This window comes from Anopheles ziemanni, chromosome 2, assembly GCF_943734765.1.
Source record: "Anopheles ziemanni chromosome 2, idAnoZiCoDA_A2_x.2, whole genome shotgun sequence".
In the NCBI taxonomy this organism is placed as follows: Eukaryota; Metazoa; Arthropoda; class Insecta; order Diptera; family Culicidae; genus Anopheles; species Anopheles ziemanni.
In genome coordinates this window covers 37,109,008-37,136,849 of record NC_080705.1, presented here as the reverse complement: position 1 = coordinate 37,136,849, position 27,842 = coordinate 37,109,008, and the positions used below count along the sequence as shown (strand labels likewise).

General features: G+C 44.8%; 1 protein-coding gene across 1 annotated transcript; it reads right to left on the bottom strand.

The window, feature by feature from the left end:
* Positions 1 to 6,558: 6,558 nt before the first annotated feature.
* On the bottom strand, positions 6,559 to 27,415 carry LOC131294871 (homeobox protein aristaless-like). The gene is made up of 4 exons (XM_058322961.1): positions 27,132 to 27,415; positions 23,531 to 23,576; positions 7,103 to 7,365; positions 6,559 to 7,018 (listed from the first exon to the last, which is right to left on the bottom strand). The coding sequence occupies exons 1-4, from the start codon at positions 27,413 to 27,415 to the stop codon at positions 6,559 to 6,561; spliced, it is 1,053 nt and encodes a 350-aa protein (XP_058178944.1).
* Between the last annotated feature and the right edge of the window lie 427 nt (positions 27,416 to 27,842).

Below are 27,842 nucleotides of genomic sequence, written 5' to 3'. Positions count from 1 at the left end.
TACCATTTAGCCGAAGTAAATTAACGTTTGTGTTTTCTCCCAGGAGTGTTCTAGTCAACGATTCAATGAGTTAGAGATAGAGAAAAAAACAAAATAATAAATAAATTAATTTTTCCTAAAAACCACTGCTCTTTCTTGCAAATTTTAAAATAAAGAAGGAATACGCTTTCAATAATTGAAATCCCGCATGAGAGCATCTTCCGACGATCAGTTTGAATTTAATTAAACTTGAATGTGGGCGTTTGAATTTGAACATTTCCACACATGACTGCAGCCTGACGAATGCATCCCGGGACGAACATCTGCATCGTTTCCATCTCGGCGAGATGAACGTAAAAAGGAGTTTAATAATTTTAATGAAATTAAAACCACCGCCTGCCGGGGACAGCATTTACAGCGCGTACGACCACAACCGGCTGCGTTGGCCGGCATCCTGTGAAGACATTTATTGGCCTCGAAATAACGACGAGCTCCGCGGCCCGGAGACACTTTGTAGCCCGGACTTTGCCCAAAGCAAAGCTAGATCGGCAACCGACCAACCGATCGCGTTCAGTATGTTCCCTATTCTTGATCGTAAAATCGGCTCTCGGAGTAACGACTCATAACGTGGTGTGTTTTTTTAAATCCTATCGCGGCCTAAGTCTTCGCCAGTTCCATCGGTTTCCAATCATATTTCCATATTTTTCACTCCACGCAGACGCACACAGGCGCGTTTTAATATGTGCTTTTATGAAGCATTAAAGCGAAGGAAATCCTTCGCATTTGAGTGAACGGTGATTTAAGGAGGAAATAAAAATGCGAGACTTTCTGGGACTCCGTCCCGCTGGCGTGGCATGTTTTCTTGATCTTCGCTTCCCAGCAATGTTTCCCGGTTCGCCTGTTTGCTCTGGATGGAATGCTTCAAGGACGGCACATCTCCAGCTAGCCGAGAGCAGGAGATGATGCGCCCAAAGGAAGCATCACGTCATTTGCCAACGAGCGGTCGTGCGATCGGTTTAAAGTCCCCACCGGTCCCGGTGTGCGTTGGCATTTCAAGTCTCCCCTTCTCCATCACATACCCCACATACAGCGATCCGAGCCCGGATGGGAAAAGAAATTAAAACAAAATTAAATGTATTTTGCTTAATATGCCTGCCGTAAACCCCGTATTTAAGAGTGTGATTTACGGCAACCCTCAGCGGGAACACTTCCGCCCGTGCGCGCCTTGTGCTGAATTCATTCCGCTTCCAAGTGGTCGTCGGGCTGGGCGAGCGAGTTTGAAACCCGCTCGAAAGGATTTGAGCCCATGGTGAGATAGGTCCCACAAAGACTAGCTTGGACGGCTTAGCAGTCAGTTTATATCAAAATTTCATTAAAAGCAAACAATGCAAAGCGTCACAACATTACGACAAAAGACTCATCGAACGCTCACTGAAAGGGAATTAAATTAACGGAGGGTGAAATAAAAGTTGTAATAAATGCTTTGTTTTCTTGAATAACCTGAAATTGGGGACGAAGAAATGTGTTAGAAATATAGTTGAATCCTGCTAAGGAAAAGAGGAAAAAGTTTTACCACACGACGTCAATTTGTTTGCTAGCTTTGTGGCGCCTCACCAAACATTTATTATTGTTAAACATAATTTGCGATTATAGTGAGAGAAATCCATTTACTTGTAAGTTTCTGTCTATGCAGTTACAAATACACATTTTTAATCATTTATTCTTTCCATTCATACAAATCCTTTACATACATTAATTAATTTATACTTCCTAAAACATTATTGTGTTTCAAATTCTTTAACTCTGTTTATGAGGGTAAACACTACACATAAAATACATTTTCTATTGTCTAGGATACAGGCAAAATTCAAATTATGCAAAAGCAAAAGTGAAGCATTCCAAATTAAAGAAGTGTATTGTTGAATATTTTTAAAATTAAGTTTTTTTGCCATATTTTGATGACAATTCAAACGTGGATTGATTTCTGTTTTCCGCCTTCTATAAGATGCAAAACTATAAAACAACACACAATTTACTTGGGTAGGCAGATTGCAGACGAGGTTGTTGGAGTAAACACACAGTTTAGCTCATACAAAAATGCAAAATGAGTGTTCTTTCTTTGCCAATTTAAAGAAACATTCGCGTGTACAAAACATTTCTAGGAACGGAATAGTTCTTGATAAAAAAGGTGCAAAATACACCTGGTATGCTGTCGCAGACATAATACTTCAAATTCAAATTCTCTTTTGAGCTGGACAATACTATGTGCTCAGTGCGAAAAGACTGAGTCACACAAATTTGTGTATCTTAATGAATTGATGGCACATCGTCTTCTTTTAACTTAATTTTAAGGAATTTCAAGTCTGCAAATTTTCTTTACTTTTTATCTCTATCTCACTGGAGTTCTTTTCTAGCGAACTGTTGATCTTGACCACCAGCAGCCCGCACATTATCAAAGTGTGCACGAAGCTTAACGAAGTGGACCGCTGGAACATTTGTTTATAATTAATTTTTTGACAGCTCCACGTGCTGCAGTCCCTCAGAAAAGGCAACAAGGTCCCTCGGTGGTATGTTCAACCTGGCACGCGGTAGGGACTCGGTGCTCGTTATGCTCCCCGGGCTGCAACCCGGGCGGAAAGAATGCGCACCACCTTTTTTTGCGGCCATTTTCTTCTGTTGCTGCTGAGCTGCCGTCCTGAAAAGTCTGCTGAAAGCGGGTAGCTTCCGCTCGCGGTTCGGCTCGTTAAGGGCCGGAGATTCAGCGGGCCGCCGGGAACGCCCTTTCGCCCCGGAGTGCGTGAGTGCGAATCGTGAGCCAGCGAGTAGACGATTTTTAATTGATTTTAATGGTAATTGTCTGAAATCTCAGCCACGAACGGGTCCGGTCTGCGATCGGGGGAGTGTCAAGAAGGGGCCGTGTGCGGCGTGTCTTTATGATTTATGAATCAAACATGATTCCTCGCGAGTGACACAATGTTGCGTGCACTTTTCCGTCCCGTCAGTCGATGGTTTTTCCGAACCGAACCGTTACGAACGAGGCTCATGATTGACCCGGTTCGGACGACGATCGTGTGATCGTGGTGTGCGTTTTTTTTTTTGTTTTGTTAACGTGCACGTCCATCGAAAAAGGAAGGGCGGGCAGCATTAATTATGACGGCAGAAAATGGCAATCCCGAGTTATTAGTTTTGAAAAGTCACCCAGATCCCAGGTGAAAAATGGTGGACCAATGGAAGCGAGCGAACACGTCATCAGCGGAACGCTTCCGTCCGAGGTGGGTCGTACCGGAGGAATGGATGGAGCGAAAGCAAAAGAAAAAAAATCCAATTATGGCTAACCTTTTGAACCAACTCTTGCTACCCGCTCGACATCCGGAGCAGCAAACCACAAGATCTTAACTTGCAATATATCTTTTTAATTGAATAAAGGTCCCCATTCTTCAGCGGACACAAGTAGGCAGCCTCCGGCAACGGCTAAGCTCGACGTCAGCGAACACGGTGTCTCCTTTTTCTTAAATTTTATTTCATAAACCGGGACGTGTCAGCACCTCATCGAAGCACTCGCGCCATCCGTTCGGAGTGTCGGTAGGGAGAGGAAATTCAATTAAAAAACTGCCCCCGGCGGCAATGCTTTCGACTCGATTTGCTTGTTTTATTTACTGTTAATGGTCAAAATTAATCAACACTTGAATGGGTTCTGTTTGTACAAAACTCTTAAAGGAGGCATTGTGAATCATGGTTTTAGAGGTGAAAAATAGTTATTTTGATTGTGCAATCTTCTGCAGCTGCGTTCCACAATATCTAACTAAAGAAACAAGCATTAAGGATTCTTTTTGAAAGGGAGTTGTCAAGGACATTAAAGAGTGGTTGTTGACAGAGTATAAAATATTATTCAGATCGCGGTATCCTAATAGTTCCATTGGACAGAGACAATACTTTCAATTATTATTTGCAAGTTTCACAGATGGATCTTAGCCAAACCTATCTTAAAATAATTTAATATTTAAAAAGCTTGTTTTATGTAAATTGATGTATACCTAATTCAACAAATGTGTTTATTATTGGGTAGGTAATCAACGTTGCTGTTTAACAATTTTGCTTCCAAAAAACATAAACGAATATCGTAGTTATCTACACTCTTTATCAAACTTAAAAGGTATTCTGTCTAACTGTATGAAAAATTGTTTCGATAACTCAAAAATAACCAATCGCCGGCACAAATAGTATTTTTAGCGCGTTCCAGTTCTGAGTTTTAAATACTGTACATCAAATTAAAGCTGTGATAAGTTTCTTTCCTAATAAAATGAGAGCAATATGTCATAATACTTTAGCCCTATGTCATCATATTTCGTCAACAATAACAACAGTTGGTCTCGTTAAATAGTTTATTTTTTCAGCAATCAAAAACAACTTAAGGGTAAGTTCAACCAAATCTTATTTGCAAGGACTCAGGCAGACGTTTATACAATCTTATTTATATTTATGTTCCTAGTACCTATCTTCACCGCACACACGAGCATCTTTCGACGGCATTATAAACTGGCTACGATTTGTTTTAAGTACCACCGCTTGGTATTTAGTTAACTCTACCTTAACATTCATTTGCTAGTGAACGCCAATGTCATTTCATCTAATTTGCTCTGAGTAGCATTATTGCGAAGAAGCGGCCTCTGTCATGACTTGCCTCGCAAGTCAAGGGATTTACATCTGTGTTGTGTTCCTACTTCGCCTACGTTTTACATAATTAATTTTGTTTAAGGATACTGGATATCGATCCACTTTAGAGTACAATCGAGTACAAAAGGAAGTTGCTTAGTGACTAAGGTATAAACGAAAATGAAAACAAGCTATGTATGTACAACGCCCTTTGACGTTAAACTTCTCCGTCAAGCTTCTCTGGCGCGTCGTGAAAATTAATCACACGTTCGTGACTTATGTGGCCGAGTGCAGCAGAGTTGGAGCTTCCTTAATGAAGTACATCCTCTTCGCTCCTGGCCATATCCTGACCAGAAACACCACGTTTGCCTCTTCAACACGCAAGCACAAGGCTCCACTTCTCTCCGGTTTCCTCAAGGACACGGATCCATTAATTAGCGACTCCGGCGCGTTCGGCCTCAGGATCGTCAACGAGACAAGACAAATGTGTGCACCGAGTAGGACAACAACAAACGCCCCCGGGGTCCGAAGCGGGAGAATGAAATGAAAATTAAGTCCGAACCGTAGAACCCGTGGTTCCTCCGCGTGTCCTTCTGCGAATCTGATTCTTTGAGTTTGGTCCGTGAGCGCACGGAGTTGATTGTGGCGTGCCAGGGCTTCCGGCTGCCAGGGCGTTTATCATTGCGGAAAACCAGAAGCTACAGATCCTCGAGCCATTGTTTTTTTAATTTTCTTATTGCTTCCAACAAAAAAAAAACATTTGTCGATCAGCAGAAAATCTTCCGCCACGACACTGTGCCCATCTCCCTCCTTATGTTTTTAAAGTCAACGATAGCCTTCGCATGGTGATAATGGTAATAATCACAACTTTGCGAATGACGGATGACGGGATCGCTCGGTCGGGACGTAATGATGATTCTGCCACGAGGTAAATGATTTTGATTAAGGTGACGACGTCGACGACGCCGTCGCGCTGGGAAGATGTTCGCGGATTTCATTCATTCTCTTTCCCGTTTGATTGGCGCCGCCCTGGAACGCTATCGACCGATGACGTGTTTTCTTTTTCCGAAAAATAAACCCCAATTCAGCTAAACTATAGCAAACACACACAAACACACTTCTCGTGCCGCATTTCAATTCGGCGCAATTTACGGCAATTTGAGCCATTCGTCATCGGATCAAAAGCGCCCTGCTTTTTTTCTTCGAAACCCTCCTCGGTGACGCTTGTCACGCTAGGTAACCGATGGCCACCGGCACGCCATGCTCCCGGTTGCAAAGGGAAATAAAAATGGCAGCCCCAGGCTGCAGGGAGGTTCGTCGCTTAGTTTCTTTTTCTTTTCGAATAATAATTACCGCCGCTTTTCACTCCGGCCCTGGCCTTGGCGAGTGAAATTTCAATGAAAACTGTCCACCCCCGGGGGCCGTACGGGGCGGGAATGAATGGATCGCAAACCGGATAAAGGGTTTAATATTCCCTTTTTCGTCGCCATTTTATGGAAACCTCCCGTGACGTGGAAAGACTTAATTTGGAACGCGTCCTTTTCGTGTGTGTGTGTGTGTTTTGTTTTTTAATTTTAATTCCGTGCGTGCTATGAAAGGCTCGCCAATTTGATTAATTGTGTGTCCTAATGATCCGTCCGTGTGGGCCGGCATTCCATTGTTGGTTGCATGTGATAACCGTCTCACGTCTTCATTGATGATGCTTTGCTTTCCGTTTGACCCGCTTGGAAGAAATGATTTACAAACTGTGAAAATCAACCTGTTTCCATTGCCATCTTAGTCTACTGAGTACGCCGCGTCGTATTGCTTTCGTGCAGTTTCGTATTGCTTCCGCTTGTGTCCTGTATGAATACGATTTAAATACAATGTTTACTGTGCTCGTCTTTGTGCGTTCGTCTCGCGACGGTTCGACCAGTCTTCCGTGACCTAGCTAAGGATATCACTGTGCCCGTTCTGGCGTAGCATCTCTAGCCGCAGCTCGTGTTCCCGTGCCTTTAATCGCAGCGCGGCTATGGACGAACTCCGGCGGTCCGCTTGTGGAGGCGAAGCCGATCCAGTCGGTGGAGGTGGTGGTGGTGGTAGGGCGGTTTGAGGAACTGGCATGACGGGTGGGAGAGCCGTCGGTGAGATGGGCGGGGAGGTCGGCGAAGGTGGAATGGCTCCTGGCGGCATGCCGGGTCCACCGGGCGTCATATAATCCGTGCCGGGTGCAGGTTTCGAGGGCATCGGGGCGGGAGGCGGTGGGGCCCGCTGGGCGGCGGAAATGTTAGCCAGCAGCGTCTGGAACGAGGCGGACGGTGTGTAGAGGGTGCCAACGCCCGGGGGAAGCAGGGGCGGCGGGGGCGCTCTGCAAAATTCGTCAACGAAAGAAGAAAACGGTGAGACGCTATTATTGGCGGGGGTGAAAATTGGTCTCCTTGGCGGTAACGGGGAAGAAGGGCACATTGCGGGGTGAGTGGGGGGTACTTACCGGTGGAACTGGTTGAAGTAGGCCGACGGCAGCACGTGACTTGCGCCAAGCGATGGGTAGCGGAACGCAGCCAGACTGGCTGCGTCGAACGGTTTGCGCAGGTTGAAGCCAAGATGGCTGAACGGGTTCGGGGGTAGCGAGGGAGCGACGACGGTGGCCGACGGAACCTGAGCCGCTCCGGCCAGGTACGGATTGTACGGATGTCCCTGCGGTCCGACCTTTTCCTGCTTGCGCCATTTCGCCCTCCGATTCTGGAACCAAACCTAATCCGAAGGAGAGATAGAGAGTGGAGAGCGGTTAAAATTGAAGGAAAATTAAATTACGGAAAATTACTACTCCTCACCGCACACACAAACACACCGAAACCATCATGGGAAAAAGATAAAACCCCGAAACGGCACGCAATTTAAGTCGAGAATCGTGCGCAACAATCGCAAACGCAGCGCCGTCGCCATTAAACGAATTATCATACAAACATTCGACAATCGGGAACCGCCTTGGCGCAGAGACACAACGCGTCGTCCCCGGGCGAGGCAAAACGTCCTTCGTGGTTTGCCGGGATGGTGAACAACCCTCCGAGAATGGGAACATTTAGCGTAATGATAATTTAATAAAAAAATCCAAAAATGGCGAAACGGCCAAAGCGTACGAAGCCCAATAAATCGCCCCGATGCAAACGTGCCACTCCGTACTTTTCAATTACTTTAATGTCCTTCCAGGAAACTGGCACGGTTCGTTTCGCGTGCTGCGTTGAGGCAACGAGCGAGTCGCGCGGTTCGATTTTTGATTGTTTTGCAGAATCATGATTTTGGTGCTTGTTTTTTTGTATTTTGGTTTTTCAACCTCCTTCGAATCGAATGAATATCAATGATCATATGCTTCGGATTCATGCAGATGGCAATTATTGTGGTGAGAGGTGCATGTGAAGGATTGATGTTGTTTTTTGAGATTTTCTTACTGGGTTTTCCAATACTTTTAGAATAATTAATCATACGCATTATGGTTTTGGCAGGAAATCAATGCAATGAAAAGCAAAGAAGTTTTTACTTTGCTAATTAAATCCACTGAAGCTAAATTTTTATAAACATACTTATCCGATGGAAAACTTTAACTTCATCTGCTCAAACTTGTCAGCTTGTTCAAAATCTTCAAAAAGTGGTTTAAACTAAAGGATTGTTTAGTTTCTGAGCACAATATTAAACTCCAATGAAAGCAATCAAGCTTTAAAATATTATTGTCTACAAAAAATAATAGATTGTGATGCTTTATTTCAACCATGAACGGGTGTAAGTGTCTATGGCTTGAAAAACTGTGAATGAAACTATTCTCAAACCCACAAGAAACTGCAGTTAACCTTTTATTATTCCTACTAGCAACGCTTTTTTCTACAATATACTTTGTTACGAAAGTGTTTATTACTGTAGTTGTTTTGAGGTCTTCTCAAACACAGCTTTGTTGTTCGTTTACCTGCGTTGATACAGATTTGAAAGATTTATTTTGATCTCAATTTCCAGGCATCAATTCCTTATTCCAAATCACTCAAACCATCTCAATTTCAAAGTCATATTTCTTAATTTTGTTCTGGAGCTGAAGTGAAAAGGGCGTTTCACATATTTTGCTGAAGATTTGACCATACATTTTTCCAAAACCAGCCTTACATAATTGAGGAGAGCTTTCGTTCCTCAGAAAGCAAAGCTGGACCGGAGGTTAAGTTAAATCTTAAATCTTCCCGCAGGTCAACAGGCCGTTCAACTACTGAGGCACCTTTCCGTAAAGATTCATGAAGATCACAATCGCTAAATCATTAACAAAGCCATTTCTTCGCCGAAGACCCGCGAGGGGGCTAGCTATCACCCTGCTGAAGTGCCGTCACGAAAGACGGTTGATACTTTGTCGACGCTGGCCGGGCTGCTCTCTCACACTTTTACGATTCATTAAACGGCGATAAAAACGTTAGCATAAGTGTCCCCCGGGCCGTGCGAGGGCTCCGTCCGAGTGGCTCGTTAACCGGAGATGACCAACAGCCAAGCGTTCGGGTCATATCTTTACTCGGTTGTTACTCCTCGGCGCGGGTAATTGAAGTTCCTTAGCATCGCAATGCCTTCCGCGGACCTGCTGGCAGCTGATTGGTGCAATTAACACACACACACACACGTAGACAAACACATCCCAGCACGGCCAATCGTGGTCCTCGGTGAGGACTCGTGGCTTCATCTTTAACGCGAGCCCTTTCCCAACGGTAGGATGGGCTGCAGCACTCCTGGCAACCGACCGGGCGAGGGTGGATCCAATTTACCACATCCTGATTTATGGCCAGTAAACACTTAAAACCAATATTATCATTATTGAATTCGCATTCACGTGTCGAACGCCGTTGTTGGTGTCTTCTTTAGCGCTTCCTTCTTCAGGGAGGCGAAAAAATGTATGCTTATTTATATGTAAACACTCCCGCAGCAAGTTAGTTCGGTGTGTTCGGCGTCGGTTTTCTCACTCGCCTCCCACGGGAATCCCTGCTCCAACCTTAACGCAACGGCGCCGAAGGGAGAGATAGCTTGGCGTTGCCGTTTTCGAATCCCATGAAGTTCCGATTTTATGCACTCGCCATTTTAAAACCGTTTCCGCCCCGAAGGTGCGAGCGTGGGCAGTCATGAAAGAGGTGCCAAACGAACAAGGAGTTTTCGCTGAAGAGGGTGAAATAAGGACGGGTGCCTTAAGGAATTGGCGTCGTTGGTTTTACTTAACAAGATTGGATAATTTTGGAAAGACGCATCAAAAATGCATGTAACTCTACGGGAGAAGTAAAAAAAAAAAATAAGCAATTGAACTGGACATTTTCGTCGGCTTAATCGGGTTGCGCAAAGGTGACACTCTAAAAAAGGAAAATAAATGTGCTCATCGGCGATAATTAGACGCGAACGAACCAATTTCCAGCACCTCAAGCTCGAAAAATTGGCACCTAACCGATGTTAAGGACCGGGATATCCCCGATAATCGGACCGCTGGCAGCTGTCTGGCCATTGCATCGTTATCGCACCTTCGGCGCATGCCGTTCTCGGCCGTCGAGCTCGATTTACGAATCAATTAATATCTCTCATACCGCTGGTTTTGTGTCGCAACGTCAAGCCCTAGATAGCGATCTAACTTTCATCGAGCGGCTGATTATCGGGTGATACTGGGAATTTTTGGTCAAGCCCAAAAAAAAAAGGAACAAATTCAGGAAAAAACACTCCAACACACTCAAGCATACACCTTTTGCGACATCGTGAACGAAACGTGCTGGTCAAAGACGACGATCTTCACCGACGTTTTTCGGGACGCGGCTTTCATTAGCAATAATTTTGTGTCTCGTTTTCGGGCCTACATATACACACACACGCACAAACGTGACCTCACTGGGTACACACAAAAAAGACCCGGACCGCAAGCAACAGGTGATTAGCGGGGTCTCCGGGTGGACGTCGTTAGGTTACGTCGAGGCTGGCCGCGTTCTAAACGATACGAACGAGCCCGACGTATGCTGGCCACTCTCGAGGGGGCCGCCCGGGGTGAATTAGATTAACAATGGCACCCTGCTGCGACCAAAACACATAATTTTTATCTCGACGATCCGCCGGAGCCGAAGGACCGGGCCGGGACGATATCCACGATTTCGATTTCTGTTTCCCCGTGATCTCCCAAAAAAAAGACGATCGAATCAATCGATGTCGGTTGTGCGCGCGTATGTGCGTTTTTCTTTCTGCGTTCCCCGTTCCCCGATGGAGGTTTCTCCCGGTCGAATAAGAAAACAGCACATACACACACACACATACGCGAGCGATCAAACGGGCTGCTCATAAATACATAATCGAAACTAATTCTCGCTCTATTCTTCCCCATTGTTTACGACGCGCAACGCGCATCCGTCGAATGATACTCTTGAGCTTGTGCTTTTTTATTCTTAATTTGTATTTACTCTTTTCGGCGGTCCTTTTGTCTTTGCGTCCCGTCGGAGGATCAGGTTGCTCAAAGCGCTGGCGGAAAAGCCACCCGCGGAAAAGCAATTACACGCCATGGCGTCCGATTAGACGGTCCGGGCTTGCGTGGCGAAGGTGACGCGGGAAGGGGAATGGCGGTAATAATGTTTCGCTACGCATGCCCGATGTACTGCCGTGGATTGATTTTAAATTATTGATCTTTTGGGGCTCCCATTTTTCTTGCCCGGGAAATTTAATCGTGTTTGGAAAAATAAAGCTGGCCCTCGGGCGCCTATTAGCGGTTTATTTGTTTATTTTCAATGTTTGTGGACTGCATTTCGTATCACAGTTTTATTGTTTTGTCTTAAAGCAAGGGTCTGCGTGTATGTATTTCATTGAAGATTGTTTGCCATGAATTGATTTTTTGATTTTTTTTGGAAAATTATGATTGCCATTTTCTGCTGCCTGTATCTTCAACCCAGCATTATTATCTTATAAATAACAAACAGCTTTCGTATTCATGGACTTTCTGCTAGAAACCATTTAAAGCAGGGGTCGGTACTCGTTTCCCAACAAGGGTCAGATGATTAAAGAGAATCCGAAAGCGCGAGCCGGATAGTTTAAACAATTGTTTAATGTTTTACTAAATATAATACTAAATCCTTTTTAATAGTGTATCTACTTTCTAAATAGTAAAGTAACATAAATAGTGATAGAAACTAAAAGATTTTAAATTTTATCTATTAACTTTTTAAAACATTTTCATTTTAATTCCTTTTTTAAATTGAGCTTGAAATTAATCATGTACACAAACTATTGTAAAATATCTTAGTTTAACTAGCGTACTCTCTGAGTAACAAAAATAGCTCAGTTTTGACAAGTTTTTAATATTGCGAGCCTTATTCGTAATGGATATAAAAATTGCATTCCTTGAATGTAGCTATTTTTTATGCAAAGTAAACGAGTTATTGCCGTCGTATTTCTGACAACGACGCTAGAATATTTTATAACGATCAATAATACAACTCGTTGAACAATCATTTTCGTATAAAGCACCATTAATTTATTACGGGCCGGATTTGATCCGCAAGCCGGACTTTGCCGACCCCTGATTTCAAGTGTGGGTGCTCACGGTGGGTTCGAAAGTCCAAAATTTCTTACTCCAAAGTTTAACAAACGGTTAATCACCGATAGCTCGCCTCAAACAGAGACCAAATCCTACTTCTGCCTGTCGTGTCATTAAAACAAATCATCTAAAGTGGATCCTTGTGCCTTGGATGTTGATAGCCTGAAATTTTGACCGCTTGCTTCACTATTTATCAACATTTCATCAGACGTCACTTTCATTCCATCAATCACCGTTCAAAAAATCCTCTCTCTCGCGCGGAACTCACCGCATCTAAACATCGATCAAAACGTTCGCTTAGAAACGGAGTCCGTCGTGAGACGATAAGATCGGTTGTTCGGTTTCAGCTGACCTCGCCAGATTTGCCTCCCGGACCGTGTCGTGTGATTCGTTTATTTAACCAAATGCTAATCTGTCAGCGCCACTCAGGGCTCCCAAAGGGAAAGCCCGGGGCTCCCGCGCGACCCGGTTTATTCCGGCGGGAGTCAGTGTGCATGATGCCCAATCGGCTCCTTCCGATACCGATATCCCGCGTGTTTCGCCAATGAGAAAGCGAAGGAAGTGGTGTTCCTGGGGAGGACGAGTGGGAAATAATGATATAAATTTGATTATAACCTCGCCCGGCTTCCCTTGGGTGGTCCCGGGGTAAAAAAAACGGACAGTTTAAATGTGGTAAGTAACTCGGCCCATCGGCTCTCGGCCTGCCTGCGCGTTTTGACATCCTCCGTTCGGGAAGTGCTATTGTAGATTGGCTACGGTTTTCCACCACCATAGAACGGTTGGGTCGATCGCGATCGTGCATCGTGTTTACCACAAGAAGCGAACTCCTCGCAACCACGCGGGTACGTTTCAATAACTCGTTTATGTCACTGTCTGTATCGGTTGGTTTTGCGGGACTACGCTTTTGACCAAGCAGTAAGTCTTCCCACCCGCTGTGCTTTCGGTTTAAGCAAACCTCGTCTGGAAATGACGTTGGGTTTTCTCCCCTCAGAGACAGAACTACTGCTTGTTTTAGTAATGCAAGACGATTCATATCACGAGCAAACATGAAACATTAGTAATGAAACCATTAACGCAAGCCTTAACCATAACGAGATGATGAAAAAATGTAAGTCACTGGTCAAAAGGCGCGTCCTGTCAAAACGTGTTGCAAATCCGAAGCGCAAGGCTGTCACTTTGACTGGAAGTTCAACTGTTATTCTACTGATCTTTACTTTTACTACTCTGAAGAATATGTGTAGTTGGTTGTTTTTTTCTTAAATTGCCTAAATAAACTTTTACACACATCAAATAACAAAAGTTATACTCGAGCGAGAGCCAAAGCCGAACCCGAAAGATGCAACCCATAACGATCGTAAAAGTTGGCGTCCTTTCCGCTGTGTCATTAAAATAATGAAGCAGTTCAGATACGGTGCATCGGGCTGTGGCCAGCGAATTATTTGATTGCATGCGGGCGTTCGTAGGAATGTCGGGCCAACTTCCTTCGGGACGATCGGATCGTGCTGCGATCGAAATGGCACGTTTGTGAGAGTCAAGAAGTAAAAGGAAAAAAAAACCACTCAACTCAAAAACGACACGACGACTGCTCGTTTTGATTGTTTTCCGCCAGAATGCGACTTAAAAATAAAATCGAAATGATTCCCCGTCCCCGTGGGCCATCAACGCTTGTGTTACTTTTTTGCTGTTGTGTACAAGTTGTATTTTTTTGTTGCTGTTCGCATGCCTCAAAGAGACAAACGCCACCCGACAGCGTCTCCCGGCGACGAAGACATCCCGGCAGACATATAATTTAGTATTATTAGATTAGACCGTAATTAATGAGTGATAATGTTACCACCTACGTGATTTCCGGTCCGGGCGCGCAGGAATGTTTGCCCTCCGGGCCGGCGTTCGGTTAGGTTTGGGGCGAGTAATTAGTAGGAAGCCGCGGGTTGCTGATGGCACGGGATTTGGCGTTCGGAGATCGGTCTGTGACGCGTCAGAAAACGGCGGGTTCATTTGGGCAACGCAAAAGGGAAGTAAAATGCACCCCCAGGGCCAGAAGTTGAGGACTACCAACTGATGGACTTGATCCACGTGATGGATTGTTCTGGATTTCGAGGTCGAATTTCGTCAGGATGATTTTTTACATTTGGAACAATTTACGAGGGCCAAGAGCTTTGAATAGAATAAATATATTTGGAGGATATTTTCATTTTTTTTTAAATCCCTTTCGAGTAGCAGAATAAAACATTTTTGTTGAAACATCATCAAAAACACAATTTTCGTACGACTACTTCTCAACATGTCTTTGTAGCAAACTGATAAAAAGTTTTTTCATGAAAAATGAGAAATCACTTCGAGAATCGATGTCTGGCTAAATCAAATCTTCGAGACATGTTAAGTCCTGGTCTTCATTATCTTCATCAAAGAGATAGGGTAATTGGATTATGTCAAACAATACACCATGACTAAATGGAAGATTTTCAAGTTTTCCTAACTGGCTGCCTATTTGAGAATATTTCTGACGCAATTAATTTAAACGTTAACGTTTTAAATCATTAAAAAATTAATACAAATTTTTAATCCTTTGCGATGTATTAAATAATGTCTTTAATGAAACAAGAAATGAAAGTAAATACCCAATGTTATTCGAATTCGACGATCTGCATTGGAATTATTTATGTTAAAAGATAAATAAAATCACAAAGTACTCAGTATATGATCTAAAACTCGTTACATTTTAAGGACGAAATATTGGATTGGTACCATTTTTAAATATTCTTGCTATACGCTTCAAAAGGTTCATCCTTCAATTTTCCACATTTTGCACGGGTTTGTTTGATTGAAACGCTTGCCCATCCGGGCTGACAGGCGAACACCCGATCGGTCACAATAAACGGCTCATCGGCCCATAAAACCCACCCGTAAACCGTGTCGAAACCACACCGTGGAAGCGCTCGAGTGGCTCGTGTCACCGATAAACGTGTTTAGTGTCATCTTATCGAACATCCAAATCTTGTCGTGTGGTTCGTAGAATCTCGGCCGAGGCAGTCGCCGCCGACTCCCGGGCCACTGGCAAGGTGGCGCCGGGCCTTTCAGAAACTCGGTCCGAAAACGGACAAGCAAAGGAAATTATAAAACAATCCACCGTCCGCGCAGGCGCAGCCACCACCGTTCTACTCCTGTCCTTCGAAACGCGGCTCGATTCTGTCCTTTATTTTATCCGCTTTGCTTCCATCTTTACTCGTCCGTCGCGACTGTGTCCGCTTCTTTCGCCCGGGCACTTCACCTGTCCGCTGCCGGTCGCGTATCGGTTTCCGAAACTGCTGTACAATTTGTTCCCGACGCAGCCCCCCCCACCCCCCATCTCCTACCGCTGCCCACGCTTTGTTCCGGAAGATTTGTCCGAGCAGACCCGCACCTTCCGTCGGAGGAAATCCCTCCCGTCCTCGAGTCGAACGCCTCGCTCGTACCGTGGGATTTTTTGTCTGTGGCCATAGAAAGACCTTCAGCATCCTTCAGCAACACTTACGGGCCCACTTACTCACACATACACACCCGGCTGCCAGCACCAGCGAGTGGTAGGACTTAGGCGTGGAATGGCAGCACGATTGGATGATGATCATGTTTTCCGACGATGATTATTAGCTTTCCGTGGACGAAAGGGACATTTCCTGCGACCGTTCGGGGCGCCTCGGGAGTCGGCCCAGCGCTTGTCGCATCTTTTCCGCTCCGTATAATTTACCAATATTTAATTAATGTTGGTTATATTAAGTACATTCCGTGGCGATTGGAGGGAGGATTCGTTCGATTTGGAACGGTGTTGCGTTCACGGTGAGATGAGAAAAAGAGGAAAGAAGAATGTTGAAGGCGAAGAACAAAAAGTATGCTTGGACTAGGCTTTTTATTATGACAGTCTGATTTCTTTATTTTCAAGCGGAAAGAAACCCAAAGCTTTGCTATCAGGAGCTTCTAAAGTAGAAAGTGAAGGAAAGAGGAGATCACGCGTGTGTCATGTTGCGCTAGTTTATAGAAGCTTTTAATTCGACGGTATTATGTACGGTAATCTTTCAAAAAACCAGAGAATTCGCAAATCAAAGACCGGTGAGATGGCTCCCGGCATTCCAGCGTTATCTTAAATACTCTGACGCCATTCGCTGTCTGCTGCGACGGTCGCAAAGGAAACCCCCTTATACGGACTCCTTCTTCTTTATAGAAACCCCGCATGGCCAGAAGCATCTCCGAGAAGCCGGTGGCGCGGAGAAGGTAAAAAAGTAATTAAATTTTTAGTTTTTGATAAATGTTCAAAAACCCGCACGGCTCGTTGGGGGTTACATTTTGTTTGTGGCCATTCGTTTCCGAGCTGAATTTACATTTCGCCGCGTATTCCGCGTACGAAATGCAGAGCTGACGGCGTTCCGGGTGCGTTCTGACAGCTGATATGCAGTTGATACGCAAGGCGTCGCGCGGGAGCTCCAGGCCAAGGGTAGCACAAGGAAGAAGAACCACTCGGGGAGTTGACGAGCCGTCGAAAGAAAACCCGCGCCCGGCGAAGATGTGCCGTCGGCACAAAGAAGCGGCGCTGAGTGCGAGGACGGCGCGGAACGGATTATCGTTAATTAAATATGCAAATATTTGACCCTCGCCAGATTAAATTAAGAGCATCAGTGCCGCTCCCCGCTCGCCGGCCGGGTTCGGGCAAAGACAAAAGCCAAAAACCACAATGCCGCCGCCAAATTTGATTGCGCACCCTCGCGGTGAACCACCGCACAGTCATCTCCTGCACGTTCCCCTCGTCCCATTCGGGCAGGGGTCTGGACCAATCGATTAGGAACGAAATTTATATGAACGACGGTAATTAAACTGTCAAAATAATTTAGAAAATTAATCAAAAAAACTGAAACGAAAAATTAGGTCCAGGCCATCCGCACCGCCATGGTACCGAACACATTGGTCACCTTTTTTTTTGTGTTCGCCGGCCTCCCACCGGGCTCGCGGCCCATCCGCTAGGGGATGAGGGTGAGAAAAATGAGTGGAAAAATTGGTCACAATCATTTGCTCACGCCACGCGGTTGTCCGAAATGGAGAGTGGAGAAGCGCAACGGAGCGAAATTAAAAAATACAAGAACTCTGGTTCCGTTTTGAGTTCGTTTTTTGTTTTGCCCTCGGTCCGAAAAATCCGAAACTCGGCGAATTGTGGAAGGAAAATGGAGGTGGAGAATAAACTATCTTTTTCATGGACCAACGTGGAGAAGTAATGGATGCCGGTGGTCATTTATTTTTCACCGGGGTGTTAACCGTCCGAAATGTGAGCGTATTTTGAGCGGTTTTGCAGTGCCGAAAGTGACCGCGTGTCCTGGTCCTGGTTAGTGCGTCGATAATGTTGCTGGACGAAGGCAGAAAGCCCCCTAACGAATAGCCTTAAATCCTATTACGGGTCCCCGGTCCAAGAGCGACCTTTATGAAAACCCGATGATGCCGACCGGCGATCGGATGAAATTGCGGTGACAAATGGGAGATTAACGAGCAGCTTCCTCCCGAGCAGCGAGCCAGCGTTGAAAGGCTTAAGACGACGATGTTCCACCGCCACTCAAAAGCCTTTCGGACCGTTTGCTCATCAAACGACTTAAGTGGGCGATGAGCGAGAAGCGTTCTGGAGGGGTTTTTTTTTCTTAAGGCATTAGGAAATCAAATAAGTGGACTTCATTAGATGCGATTAGTGGTGTTTAAACAGCCTCTTTCACTGCGTTATTTATCATCGTTACGTAACTAAACATTCTGTAGGGCCATATGACTCCGCAAAAGAAACTGAAACCCCCCCCAACCGGGTACCGTTAGACAAATTGAATTGACCATTTATAAAACAACAGATGCAAAAGAAGGTACGTTTCATTCGGGGAGTGAAATAAAATAAAAAAAGACTCAACCTGAGGCAAAAAAAAACACAAAGGCACTGCCACAAACGGTTCTGCCGGAAATACACGTACGCAAAATAGCACAAACCCCCATGTGGCGTCACCGTGCCGAAGGTCACGACTTCCGCCCTAAGAATTGGAGAAGCGAGAAGCTCGAATGAATCGTCTCCAGCGAGTTCGTATGGTTTTATTTATTTTCCCTTGTTTCCGCTATCAAGTTGCTCTGTCCAAAACACCGCAGCATAACCCACACGTAGGTTCTTCCAAACACACACACAAGAAAAAAACATGGGACCGTTGAGCCCCAAATTGGTAGTGTTCCGTTGATGCGTCACAAAACAAAACCCATTTGCATCGGAATCGAATCAATCAAATGTTCTGCATCATTTCCCGGCTTAATGTGATATGATTATTGCTGCGTCCATGCGTCACTGACCGGGCTTCCTTTATTTGCGAGTGTCTGTGTGTAGCGGAGGGATACATTCAGACCATTCCCATTGTGTTGGGTGGGATCTGCAATGCGTTCGAAAATGTTGCGAACGCCACCAACCCCGAACGCTGGTAACGAGAATCGAACGGAGTTTAATTAAATTGCGTTGCATCTTACGCAACCGAATGTCCTTCAATTAAATTCATTAGCGATCGTCGGTAAAAGTCATCCGCCTTGCAGAAAAAGTTGTCCTTAAAAAATGGCCCAATTTTGAATGCGGTTCCGTTCGCTCGCTGCGCCGGAGATCATCACCGATTCATTCAGCCTCCGAACAGTCGAAACGGACGTAGAAAACGACTCCGGAATTACAGGACTCCCGAACTGAGCATCCGCTGATATGGGCTTTTACCGGACCCATTTACGATGAAACTGTTTGATTTCCAGCAAACTTATCATTTCCAATTCGATCAATAATTGAACGATTCCCAGCTCGACTGTTTCGACGCTGGAGAACATCGTTTGTAGTTTTACTTTCAGCGCTCCCTTCCCTCGCAGGATAAATGAAACGTTTAGATATTTGAATCGCAAGGCTTACTTTCGATCCCCCCTATTTCCCCCTTCCATCTCTGCCAGGCGAAAGCAAACGAATCCAAATTAAAGATAAACATTAACATATCGCCCAATCACACTCTCTCTAGCCAATTTAGGCGATGCCATTTGATATCCCACCTTGAGCAAGCGCGCTGGCAGCCGGAGCGTCCGAGAGCAGCCCTATCGTTAAATGATTGTGTATGATTATATGCAATAAAATTAATTAGCAAACTACGGCGCATCGCAAAGCGGAGCGATAAAGGTGCGCGGAATGGTGTGGAACATAAATGCAACCGTGGGCCACCGGTCCGTGGTATGAATTTATGCAAATATCACGATCGGTACACGGGAAGCAGGATTTCCACACACACAGAAACGGACTCGAATTCTGCGAAGCACCGCAATGATATGCCCTCGGGATAAGTTCGTGAGAATTGATAATAACGAGATCCGTCGCAGATCGGGACCCGGTCCTCGAATGGCCACCGAAATCAAGCGCTCCGGTTGAAAGCCCGAAACTGCTACCGGGGGTTTTCCCCTCGGGTTTCGCGATTCTCCTCCACCCACCGAAAACGCTCCCAAGTCGCGTCCTTTGCGCGATCGATTACAGGGATTTGTCTAATAGAAAAATCGTGATTGTTCCCGTAACGGGCTGTAAATTGTTATGGTATGGGGCAACGTGGCCGCCGGGATTTTCCCGCTTCGCGTCGGGAAAATGGACGAATCGTGAAATTGATAGTTAACCCGGGCGCAGGTGATGAGTGGGTTGTTGAACGTTGTATTTCACAGCCCATAATGGCATAGGAATTTATTAGGCACGCCGTTTTCCCTTTTCGGAAGCTTTTAGGGATAATTGAGGTTGTTTCTTATAACTTTGAAACTGAGATAGTTTTCTTAGAGATACAAAAACACAAAAACGTTATGGCGACATCGAGACAGAAAAATTTCCCAGTTCGAATATGCTTTATTTATCTTTGCCAAATGTGTTATTTTTTCATAGATTTGGGTTTCATCTTTACGCTTGTGAGTTCGAATCCATATTGTTATAGATGACATGATTGTTTATAAGTAAATATAATTTTGTTTGCTTATTTTGTTTGCATATCCAAGGAGTCCAAATATTTCTTAAATTTTTCTCCTAAACCACTCATGCTGGGAAAAAAATCATCCATTTTGTCTTTATGCTACCAATTTGTAATGCACTTTAGTGAAAATAAAGTAATAGAGAAGTTTGTTTAATGTTGTGTCCTAACATTAAAATTAAGCATTCAATTATATTTTTGTATAATTATAGAAGTTTGAATAAAACCACAAGTTAAACCTCAGAAACTATGGTAAGAGATAAAGTTATGCATTTGGGGGGAATATTGTTCAACTTTGAAAACAAGTGCGTTATGTCAAAATTTTGTTAAACAAAATCATGCATTCCCTATTACATCATTCTTCCAACCTCATATAGCAAAGGAATGTGTAATTCTCTTCAATAAACATACAAATGTCTTGTTCAAATTCTCGTTTTCCTCTATATAACAATGGATCTTTGTTCATTTTTCATATTCATAAGAGTACGTTACATTGTGCTTCATAAATGTAATTTAGTTTAGCAAGAGTCGGTTTCTACCATTCATGTTTCCGATGAGCTCCCTTTCCTGTCAATGTATTCCCTTTTCCTGTCAGAATGTTTTCTCTTTTCCGTTCATCATGGGCCTAAAAAAACGAAAACCTACATGGTGAGGTTCATCATCGCTTTGATATGTTTCGTTTACTTAATGGACGTTAATTTCTAGCCCGGCAAGGACCCCGAAACCAGCCAGGATCTAGAGAAACAAGGCCCTAGAAGCTCGGTACTTTCCCACTTCCCGTTATCGTTATCCTGCGTCCTGCTAGATCGGCCAATTATCCTTAATTTCAATGGCCTAATTTACCATCCCCAGTACCGGCCCCGGTGTGTTTGTCTTGGTGCGCCTCGAAGGTCACCCGCGCACCGTCGGCTCATATCTATTTGCATAAATTAGGGCCCCGTGCGATAAAAGGGAAACTAAAATTCAATTAGGCCATTCGCTAGGATACGCTCGGAGGTCCTACGTGTCGATCGCAATGGCCGCTCGGCTTCGCGGTGTTCGTGCACGCGGGCGGGGCAAGGTGTAAAATCATCGTCATAAAAAACAACTAATTAAAGCAATAAATTTCCGGGCCACCACTGACTTGCCCTCCCTCACCAGTTGCCAGGTTGGTTGCTACCAGTCACGACCAGGCGAATACATCAACTGCCACCGAGTGACCGATTCCCATTAGACGCGACATTATATCCATTAAATTTCCTCACACTGCATGCGATCGTAGGAGAAAAAAATACACACACACACTTACACACATTAGGGTGGAAAAACCGGTCGCACCGGAGCGGCAAACCAGCCCGCGTCGGTAATCGCAGGTGACATTGCTTCAATTTAGTTCGTAATTAAATCAATCTAAATTTATCGCCGGGTCCTGGCACTCCCTTTGGCTTTGGCCGGTTTGGGGCGTCCGATGGAGTCGAGCAATTATGAACCAATCATCGTTTTTTTTTCTTCTCCTCGAGCCGCCGCCGCAGCCGGGTTGTAATTCATGGTGGATTTCCTCCATCACGCTAATGGAGCAGTCGATGGCACCAATCTCGCCCAACACGAACCGACGAACGGTGCTTTACGTCCGAGGCCCTATTTATGCGTCTGATTAAACATTGATCGTACTCGATGACAGCTCTATTCCACCGGGCCGCGTGGTAGTGCCGTTTTCCTTTCTCCACAGAAAAGGGGGGTGCGACTTTTGTGCGATCGAGGTACAAGGGACAGGAAAGAGAAAACCGAAGCCGGGCTGCCAATCCGCGGTGGCCTATGCTGGCTTTCCGTCCGCCTATGCGTTGGCCATGTTGTTGTGGCTCGTCGCACTATGGTTTCACTCCACCCATCGGGCGCAGTCTCGGGGAGGGGAAAACTCATAAATGCACCCACTCCCGAGAGAGGCCGTGGCCCAAAGCCTTCCCTTTTTGCATAGGCCACGCGCGCCGTTCGGTTTGTCCCTTTCTGGCCTTCTGTGTTTCGTTTCAACTCTCGTCCATCGAAAAAAAACGCTCGTACGCAAACATGCATACATGCTCCCCCGTTCAACGGCAACCGGCAGCATAATAAATATGCTAATGAATGTGTTTATGCGTCCGTCAGGCCCGCTCGGGATACCCGGGTTTGGGGGAATGGGGGTTTGCTGCACGGAAGGTGGACGTGGCCGGGAACGATAATCTGTTTGTTTAACCGCTCTGCTTTTGGAGTTTTCCTTCGTGCTTTACCGGTAAAGCTCCATGACAAGTTTAGTGAAGTTTGATCAGAGCAAACTTTTGTTGTACTTAAGAAACTGTAAGTTTATATGAGACGATTGATTTGGAAAACATCATTATTTACAAATGTTTTTTGTATTGCTGCTAAAACATTTTGAATTGTGAATTATTGAAAAAGTGGTTTTTCATTTTTTTTATCGACATAAGAACCCTCAAGGTTTGATTAAAATTTTGATTACTTCATGCATGCGACTTGATATTGCAAGCTATTCCCCATCTAATTGTATATACTTTACGCTAATTGAGTTCAATCTGTCAACAACTTCAATGCGTTTCCTTGACTTGAAATTTCTTTGACCCGGAAATGTAGTTAACCATTTTTTCCAGATGGAGTGGGGTTTAGACGTATGTCACACGCTCGGGAAATTGCTTCAATCAAATGTAGCAAAGTTAAAGCATAATTAGTCTAACTAAGCACGGAACTTTGTTATTGCCTGCCTCCCTTTACACACACACACACACACACACACACATCATCATTTAACGCCAATTAGATTCAGCAAAGTTTACCGCCGGGATGCATAATGGAAAGAAACGAAACTGAATCCAGTTGAACCACCCCTAATAAATTAGATGCCGATCCACACCGAGGTTTACGAATGCAAGAAAGTGAAGCCTTCCAAACATACAGACGTAAGAAAACTCGAGGCGAACTAATTTAATTTGTTTCCCTTTTAACAAGCCAATATATTGGTAGGAAAGTTGTGTACTAATGACGTTGCGTGATTCATTTCCTATTTCGTTTTTCTCTTTCACTTCCGCCATAGGAGTTCTATGTCAGGCTGACGAATGTCTCTGCTGCGTCTCGATTGGAGCATAGAAGTAGGAGAAAATAAAAATGAAACCCCAACACCATTTGCTCCGGGGTTCGGCATGCCATATTTGATTTTTTTTTTCACCCCGCACAACACGAAACCCAACCCGAAACCAAACGGGAAAGGGTCGCTTCTGTATGGGAAAAACTCCCATCTCCTGTGCGTTTGCCGTTTCATTCTTCCCATTTCCACTTCCTAGAACGTGCGCAATGAAACGTAATGGTAGACGTCATTATAACTCACCTGTATCCGAGCCTCGGTTAGTCCTATTTTCATCGCTAGCTCTTCCCTGGAAAAACAAAATGTTAAATTATATTAATGCTTTTTCGCCAGACACACACACACACACACACACACACACACACACACTGCGGACAAAGGGGCGAACAAGTTCACGCGACGTAAACGGTTGGGAAAACATAATTGTCTGCATTCAGTACGAATGGCGGAAATTTTTTCGAGCGGCACCTCGTTCGTTAACTATTTGTTTTAAAATGTTTCGCTGCCTTAACTACTTATTAATAAATCGTACTTCGAAATTAAAACCCATCAACACACTCGCCATGCTGTAGTGTTACAGGAAACAAATTCCTTTTCGAACAGCAGTCACTTCCTGTGCATTCCCGGGCAAAACCGTCGCACCGGGTGACGCGATCGATAAGCGATGCGAGTAATTAAATTTTAATCAATATGCAAATTGCATTATGTTTTATGCTAATGCTCTCCCGGGGGGTATGTGCTGCACACGTTTTGCGCGTGTTTGTAAGCGACCGCTAATTGACGTTCACCTTTGGCCGGGTCGCGCTAAATGGCACACAAAGCACAACGCGCTCGTGGTGGTCGCGAAAATGTCGAGTGCTTGTGTTTGGCCCTTTTGAAAAGGAAAATAATTCCTCCAGACGTCACTACGACGGAACACAAAATAAAAAGGATCCTCTTGATGCGAACGGCATCTTGATCCCGGGGCGTTTCCTGGTGACATTGTACCGCGGTTGTGTTTTGGTCGGTAAAGCAGGCTGATTATCGATAAGCCTATGTTTATTTAACGTGTTAGTGACCTTTTGCTGGAGCTCGAGATCCGAGAATCCGTCAGTCAAGCTCTCGTCAAGCGTTATGATTAATTATGAATACCACCGGCGTGAGCCCGGCTAATGAGTTCGTTGACCATGTAAAACTACTCCCCATTCCTCACACCCAACATCTCTCACGCGAGAAAGACATACAGTTTGTACCAGACCGCACCGACCGCCTGTCCTGGTTTAAGTGTTGCTCTGTTGGATGAATATAATTTTATAGTTTCACATTTGTACTTTTGTGAACAACGTACCGAACCATGTTTGTTCGTACCATACCATCTCGGATGCTAAACATCTTCCAATAAAACATGCGCCGGTAGTTAAAAGTCGGGTAAATAAATTAAATAATTTACCCCGTGTGCCCGAGCACTGGCATTACGGTTGCGCCACGTTAATGAACGTCAAAATGTCATCCGCGTTTAAAGTAGTTCTCGATTACGGACGTTTTTCTATACCGTATAAATATATATTTTTGTGCGCCCGAGCGGAAAGCATATTATCAGCGAGTATTAAACAAAAACAAAACAACGACAACAACATGTTGAAGTAATTGCACATCAAACCGCGAACTTCCGCGCCGGCGCGGGGGATATGATTTGGTAATTCATGTTAATTAAAATGTATGTACATTTTAATTTCGCGTGCCCGGGCGACATCGGCGAACATCGGATCTGGAAGCGGAAAAAGTATGGGCAAGGGGTGGGTAGAAAGAATGAAGACTCGATCCCACGAAATGATACAGTTTTTATCGGTCTATGGTATGGAAGAGGGTTTGTACTGAACAGCAGATGCAGTAAAAGCAACTGTTCCGAGCCGGTTGCTGGCTGTGGTAAAATGTCTTCCAAACGCGGCTTCATCGTGACCGCGGTGTGCTGGCAGGGGGTGGAGGGAGTATTGCTGCACGAAAGCGCCACATCATGTTTACACTTTTCCGAGCGGACTCATAGAGCGCGAAGGGCGGGGGCGAAGGAAGATGGAAAGCGGTGAGATAGGTGGCGCATAATTTGGTGCATTTCGCACCCGAGCATGAAATTATAATGCCATGCAAAACTTTTAACTCTCCACCTTCCCCTGGCCTTCCCGAAATGGTGCAGTGTGGCTCTGTCATTACTGTTAGTGAACTTCCACGATGGCAGCCGAGCACGACACGTCGGGGAGCGGGGCTCCCCTCCCATTCGGTTCGATTGACACGACGACGAAACTCTCCGGCCAAAGTGTTGGTGGTTATGTTGCGGGTAATGAAATGTTGATTAAATAATTGGCGTGGTCAAGCGGCGGCGGCGGCGGAGGCGGCGGCGGTGGCTGCAAATATGCTCCTTCAGCCGGCAACACTCTCGGCTGCAACTATTTGTTTAGTGCAGCGACAATAATTGTGGCAATTACACCGTTACACACCGGAGCGCTTTGCGGATCGAGCCGCGATCGTATGGCAAGCCATTTCAAACTTGTTGCGAGCCGAGAGCTTATCTTGACAGTGAGTGCAACTACATACAAGGTTGCAGCCATGGCAAAGGGGTGTTTTTCCATATGATGGAGTATGAATTCGGTGAATGGCACTCGAAAACGTCTAATCTGGTTTCAACATTTTTGACACACCGAGATAAAAGGTACAAAGTTGCTAGCTGAGGCCATTTAAGCGACGAGAACAGATTTTGAGTTTCTTTGCTCTCTTTCGCATAGAATCTATCTTTTCTACCCTTTTTCCACACATGATTTGAGTTTTATACGTTTGCTTCTACTGTTTAGAACGTGTTTATTGTAAGTTTGTTCAATTATTTACCTTTTTTCAAATGTATTCAAATAATATGTTCAATTCAGAACTGTATCATTTCGATCTTAATATACCCTTTTGAATTCACATGTCCTGCTTCAATCCTTATGCATTCAATTCTCTTTCAATATTGAAATTGAAAAAATAACTAAACTTAGAGCAAATTTGTTTCTCATTCACTTCCTTTATACTTTACACTAAAATTAGATGCAAAACTAATGGACTGTAGCTTACAGAACTTATCCTTCTTGTTGATTGATCTATAAAAAAAGATCGATACTAAAGATTCCTTCCACCCCAGTTTGTAAAAGTAATTTCACCTGGCTGTAATAATTTGTTTAAAACACAATTATTTCCTAACTTGAATACGTAACACTTCTTCAAAACCAATTGATTATGAAATGTTTAACCATTTATGAGCCATTTTTTATTACTGGAATCCTTTTCTCCATGTTTTCAGAGTGGTTATAAAAAAAGTTATTTAAACAGAAACAGTAAGATTCGGCGAACTGAGTTTTGTAGTTGTGTGCATCCACGTCAGAGATATCACATTGGAGAACGAAATAAAATGAGGATTGTTTTGCTTCATGCAGCCCTCTGTTGTTTGCATTTATTTTTATTTGTTTTTGAGGTATTTCTCGTAATTGTTTGCAGCCCCATAAATTGAATTCACTTTTCGGTAGGTTAATCAATCGTATTCTTTTTGTACCGAATCAAAATGGATAATTCTGGAGTACATTTAGTTGATTCAAAATATGTTTACCCTCTTCTTTCTTATATGTTAAGGTTATTATATGGTTCTTTGGTTATATAAATGGGAGAAGAGATTTAGTCAAAAACCACTACAGTTTGTTCGACTATCGGTAGCATTCAATTGAGATTGAAGTTCCCTGATTGAGTCCCTACTCCGCGAATTCGTTAATTTTCTCTTGCTCACAGTAACAGAGCTCGAGTAGAAATCAACCCCCTCAAAGGAGCACGCCGACGCTGAACCTACCTGGTAAAGACATCCGGATAGTGCGTCCGGGAGAACGCCTTCTCGAGCTCCTCGAGCTGGAAGCTGGTGAAGGTCGTCCGGTAGCGGCGCTGCTTCCGCTTCGGCGCGAAGTCATCCCCGCCGTCGTCGCTGTGCGGGTCGGAGTGCGGGCTGTTCGGGTCGCCGCCGCTGCTGCCCATCAGCTGGCCGGTGCTGGATGCGCGCTCGTGCGGGCTGCCCTGTGGAGGCCGCGCCTCGTGCGGTCCGATGTCCTCCGGCAACTTGCCCTCGTCCGATATGCCCATTGGTCGACTGGGCTGCTCTAGGTTGGCGAGCCGTGCGATGTTGTAAATTTTGAACCGGTCTTACGCTCCTTCGCCCTCAAACCTTCACCCTTGCGTGCGTGCGTGCGTGTTGCGCCTCTGTCTCTCCGCTTTATCCGCCCCTTTCCGAGGCTCGCACGACACCTGGCTTTCTCGGGTGGGTGTGTTGTTCAGTTAAAGAAGTGAAAGGGGAGAAGCTGATGCTGCTTGGTCCTTTTCTCTGCAAGAAAATAAAAGAAAATAACACCAGATTAAAACACCAACCGAGCTGAACCAATGCTTTGTGCACGCACACTTACACTACCCGTACCGAAAAAAGGAGGCCGCCGAAAAGGGAAGCCAAGAATAATAGGTATTAATTTTAATAAATTTAATCAAATGATGCAAAACTTCATTTACAAGATAAACG

Bases quoted from the DNA above. Each gene is read 5' to 3' on its own strand.
- LOC131294871 (XM_058322961.1), bottom strand. From the start codon at position 27,415: ATGGGCATATCGGACGAGGGCAAGTTGCCGGAGGACATCGGACCGCAC. The intron at 7,366-23,530 runs GTGAGTTATAAT...CCTTCGGATTAG, and splicing joins TAACCGAGGCTCGGATACAG to GTTTGGTTCCAGAATCGGAG. The intron at 7,019-7,102 runs GTAAGTACCCCC...CGCCAATAATAG, and splicing joins TACTTCAACCAGTTCCACCG to CGTCTCACCGTTTTCTTCTT.